Source organism: Triticum aestivum, chromosome 2B, assembly GCF_018294505.1.
Source record: "Triticum aestivum cultivar Chinese Spring chromosome 2B, IWGSC CS RefSeq v2.1, whole genome shotgun sequence".
Lineage (NCBI taxonomy): Eukaryota > Viridiplantae > Streptophyta > Magnoliopsida > Poales > Poaceae > Triticum > Triticum aestivum.
The window spans coordinates 109,092,500-109,097,297 of NC_057798.1; the positions used below are offsets into that span (position 1 = coordinate 109,092,500).

Here is a 4,798-nt window from a genome sequence, read left to right on the forward strand (position 1 = left end):
CGAACTACACGATCTTTGTGCTAGGCTTAGGATTGGGTCTTGTCCATCACATCATTCTCCTAATGATGTGATCCCGTTATCAACGACATCCAATGTCCATAGCCAGGAAACCATGACTATCTGTTGATCACAACGAGCTAGTCAACTAGAGGCTCACTAGGGACATATTGTGGTCTATGTATTCACACGTGTATTACGATTTCCGGATAATACAGTTATAGCATGAATAAAAGACAATAATCATGAACAAGGAAATATAATAATAACACTTTTATTATTGCCTCTAGGGCATATTTCCAACAGTTGGAGCTTGGACACAGTCCGGCGTTACAACTTGGATACATTCCGACGTTGGAGCTCAGAAGCAGTCCGGCGTTGGTGCTTGGCTGCAAAAGATACCTCGAATGCAATCCGGCGTTGGAGCTCGGACGCAAGAGGACACTGTCGCGGGGGAATAACTTTAAACCTGAGGTGTGGCATAATAATAACAAGGCATTGATAAAGGCCGGAAACTTAAAGGGGCTCCTCGGATACCCGACATATAAACTCTTCGGATTACTTCGCGATCCTCAAGATCGAAGATGAGAAGATTTTTTGAACCAGTTTTCAAGACCGACGACTGAAGATGAAGAATAGTTCGGAAGAATCGAGGAGCGTCCCCAACTTGAAGACCGGTTCAGGGGGCTACTGACGGTGTCCTGGACTAGGGGGTACTCACCACGTCGTCTCCCGACCAGTTAGATTGGGCCGAGGACCCCCATGGCCGAATACTCATGGGCCAGTTCGGACAGTTGACGCATACAAGGAAGATTCCACAAGACTTGGTGATCAAGACAAGTACTCCTCCCCCACCGACGTATTCAGCTTGGACTCTTGTTATCCTAGGCCTCTGGTATATTATATAAACCGAGGCCAGGTTAGTCGATAGAGGATTATGACATTACTCATCATACCTCTTGGGTTTAGACCACAACATATGATCTCGGGGTAGACCAACTCTTGTAACCCCTATACTCATTATAGTCAATCAAGCAGCATGTAGGGTATTATCTCATCAAGAGAGCCCGAAGCTGGGTAAAATCCCGTGTTCATGTTACCATTGATCCTAAGACACACAGTTTGGGACCCCCTACCCGAGATCCGCCGGTTTTGACACTGACACACCCCACACCTTGATATGTCAACCTCTGGCTCCTTCCATCGGTCACGCCATTGTCACATCGTCACCGGCTCCAGGTTGCTTCCGGCTTGACCTCGATGGCATCCCCGAGCCTTATTGTCGCTTGCCACGGTGAGCTCTGCCTTAGAGTTGCGCCTCATCTTCTCTCCCCAACCGACTAACACCAAATCTATTCTCAGTTGCCTTACAAATAGCAAAGGCATTAATCTCTGCAACTATGCGCAATTGTATGAGTAAATTGCATAAAACTACCACATTTTGGTTTCAGAATGCTCACAAACATTATTTAACCACGTGTTTCAGTATGTTCAGTACTAAGATCCACTGCAATTTAGATAGTTTGAGCAAATTGATTTTTCAGACATGGTGGTTTTATGCAGTTTACTCTTCCATATATGCAACTTAATAAGGAGCATAAAAGCTTAGTTATTTCAAATTACGAAGTATACATAGTCGTACCCATGTCTTAATTTATAGCATAACTAGCTACAAACCCAGTCATGCCAAACCTTCACTCTTTACTAGTGCATCGTATAAGTGTTTATACACTCGTATCAAGCTAAATTTGGATCTTAGCAGGTTATTAGTGCGTGTAAACATCTCTGCCGTACGTCTTAGACACAGACACTTGACGGCTGCGGGCGAGTGGAGGGGCTTGTGGTGCGTACGCCATCGGTTCTCCTTTGTTGCCGCCGGCCAGCATCCCGCTGATTGCGCCGCTGACCAGGCCGGCGCCCAGCCCCCACCCGAACTCCATGCTGGGGTTGTGATCTGCCGGCAAGTTGGCTGGTTTCGGAGGCGGGGCCACGGCCACTTGGGCGGCTGGTTTTGGAGCAGGCGGCATGGACACCACCTGGCCGTATGGTGACGGAGACGGCGGCATGGACACATGCCCGCCGGATGGCATTGGAGACGGCGGCACGGACACATATCCGCCGGCTGGCTTTGGCGACGGCGGCACGGTCACATGCGTGCTTGTCTTTGGAGATGGCGGCACCGCATGAACAGGTGGTTTCGGAGACGACGACGGCATGGTGGCGACATGTCCGGCGGGTGTTGGAGACGGCGGCACGGTGTAATGACTTGATGGTTTTGGGGACGGCGGCACGGCCACATGTGCAGCTGGTTTAGGAGGAGACGGTGGCGGGGCCTCGTATCCAGAAGGTTTTGGAGACGGTGGCGGGGCCACTTGTGCCGCTGGTTTTGCAGATGGCGGCAAGGACACATGCTGCTCGGTTGGCTTTGGAGACGGCGGCATGGACGCCACACGCCCGACTGGTTTCTGAGACGGCGGCATGGACACGGCACGTTCGACTGGTTTCGATGCCGGCGGCATGGACACCACATTTCCGGCCGGTTTCTGAGACGGCGGCATGGACACCACACGTTCGACTGGTTTCGGTGGAGGCGGCGGCACGGACACCACCTGCCCGGCCGGTTTCTGAGACGGCGGCATGGACACCACACGTTCAACTGGTTTCGGAGCCGGCGGCATGGACACCACATGCCCGGCCGGTTTCTGAGACGGCGGCATGGACACCACACGTTCAACTGGTTTCGGAGCCGGCGGCATGGACACCACATGCCCGGCCGGTTTCTGAGACGGCGGCATGGAAACCACACGGTCGACCGGTTTCGGAGCCGGCGGCATGGACACCACATGCCCGGCCGGTTTCTGAGACGGCGGCATGGAAACCACACGGTCGACCGGTTTCGGAGCCGGCGGCATGGACACCGCAGGCCCGGCCGGTTTCTGAGACGGCGGCATGGACACCACACGTTCGACCGGTTTCTGAGACGGCGGCATGGACACCGCACGTTCCACTGGCTTTGGAGAAGGTGGCATGGACGTCACCTGACCTGATGGTTTCGGAGTAGACGGTGGCATAGACACCACACGCCCGACTGGTTTTGAAGAAGGCGGCATGGACACCACCCGACCGGATGGTTCAGGAGACGGTGGCACGGCGACATGTCCGCCGGCTGGCTTTGGAGACGGCGGCACGGCGACATGTCCTTCTTGCTTTGCAGGCGACGGCGCGGCCCCGTACCCAGAAGGTTTCGGAGACGGCGGCACGGTGACATGTCCTTCTTGCTTTGCCGGCGATGGCGCGCTCCCGTACCCATAAGGATGAGGAGACGGCGGCACGGCGACATGCCCTTCGTGCTTTGCAGGCGATGGCGCGGTCCCGTACCCAGAAGGTTTCGGAGACGGCGGCACGGTGACATGTCCTTCTTGCTTTGCCGGCGATGGCGCGCTCCCGTACCCATAAGGATGAGGAGACGGCGGCACGGCGACATGCCCTTCGTGCTTTGCAGGCGATGGCGCGGTCCCGTACCCAGAAGGTTTCGGAGACGGCGGCACGGCGGCATGCCCTTCTTGCTTTGCAGGTGATGGCGCGGACCCGTACCAGTAAGGTATTGGAGACGGCCAGGCCGTATGCCCGGGTGCTTTCTCAGGCGAAAACGGCACATCCATGTAGCCGGCTGGCTTTGCAGGTGGAGGCGGTGGCACAGCCACGTAGCCGGCAGGTGGTTTTGCCGGCGGTGCCGCGGCCACATACCCGGGCCAGGCAGCCTGCGGTGGAGGCGGCGGCGGCGGCATCACCTGCTTCGCCGGGTACGCCACGACCGGCCACTCGTCGACGGGTACCTCCAGATGGGGCTCCGGCAGCACGATGGGGCCGAGACGATACGTGAGGTAGAGCAGGCCGCGCACCTCGGTGCGGTGCACCTTGCGGATCTGGTAGGACGCGAACTGCGGCATGCTGTGGGCGCCGTAGTCGGCGCCGTGCCCGACGCCGGTGAGGATCTCGGACAGGGGCACGATGACCTCGCCGACGTCGCGGTCGCCGCCGAAGATGCGCTCGACGCGGAGGAGGATGTGGAGGCAGCCGCCCGTGGCCTCCTCGGCGGTGGGCGGCACGGCGAACTGGAGCGTGGCGTTCCAGGTCGGGTTGCGGCCGCCGTGGGGGTCCGGCGGGGTGCACTGGCGAGTGATCGGGTCGCCGGAGATGGTCGCCACCGCGTACACCTCCATGCGCGTGATGAGGTTCACGCTCTTCAGGTCCTTGGCTGACAGGAGGGTGACCTCCAGCACTCGGTACGCCATGCCGGTGAACTGAAGCAAGCCGGACTTTGCAGTGCTTCGTGCTAGGTGGTAATCGTGGTGGTGGTTTCAAGCTGAGAAGGAGAGGAATGCGCTATACATGTATGTATAGGCGTAGGAGCGCTGCTTGTGGCAAATAAGATTCCAGTTTGCAAGCAAACACAGGGTGTAAATTCAGATGCGAAAATGCTAAACCTACAAAGTGCCTACGTAAGCTTACGAAACATGCCAAACTAAACATCCCCTGATTTTCAGGGGTGGGCCCCACCCTCCCCTAAAAACCAATCCTAATCTTCCACGTTGGCTGTTACGTAAACATAAGTAGCTTCCCTACATAAGTCTAGCATTGCCCATTCAGATGGGGGCATCGTCCTCGACACCTGTTTGATTCTCGAGGCACATATATATTCGTGAGCATTGTGCAACAACAAAGCTACTTTTATGAAAATAAAACAAAGACATCATACGCCAAATCATGAAATAGACATAACGTACAATTGCCGTGACAA

The 4,798-nt window shown here is 55.8% G+C and overlaps 1 protein-coding gene across 1 annotated transcript; it reads right to left on the reverse strand.

Moving 5' to 3' along the window:
• Positions 1-1,550: 1,550 nt before the first annotated feature.
• Positions 1,551-4,374, reverse strand: LOC123043768 (basic proline-rich protein). Its single transcript, XM_044466341.1, has one exon. The coding sequence runs from the start codon at positions 4,290-4,292 to the stop codon at positions 1,764-1,766; it is 2,529 nt and encodes an 842-aa protein (XP_044322276.1). The 5' UTR covers positions 4,293-4,374; the 3' UTR covers positions 1,551-1,763.
• Between the last annotated feature and the right edge of the window lie 424 nt (positions 4,375-4,798).

Excerpts from the sequence above, each read along its gene's own strand:
- LOC123043768 (XM_044466341.1), bottom strand. The coding sequence starts at position 4,292 with ATGGCGTACCGAGTGCTGGAGGTCACCCTCCTGTCAGCCAAGGACCTG.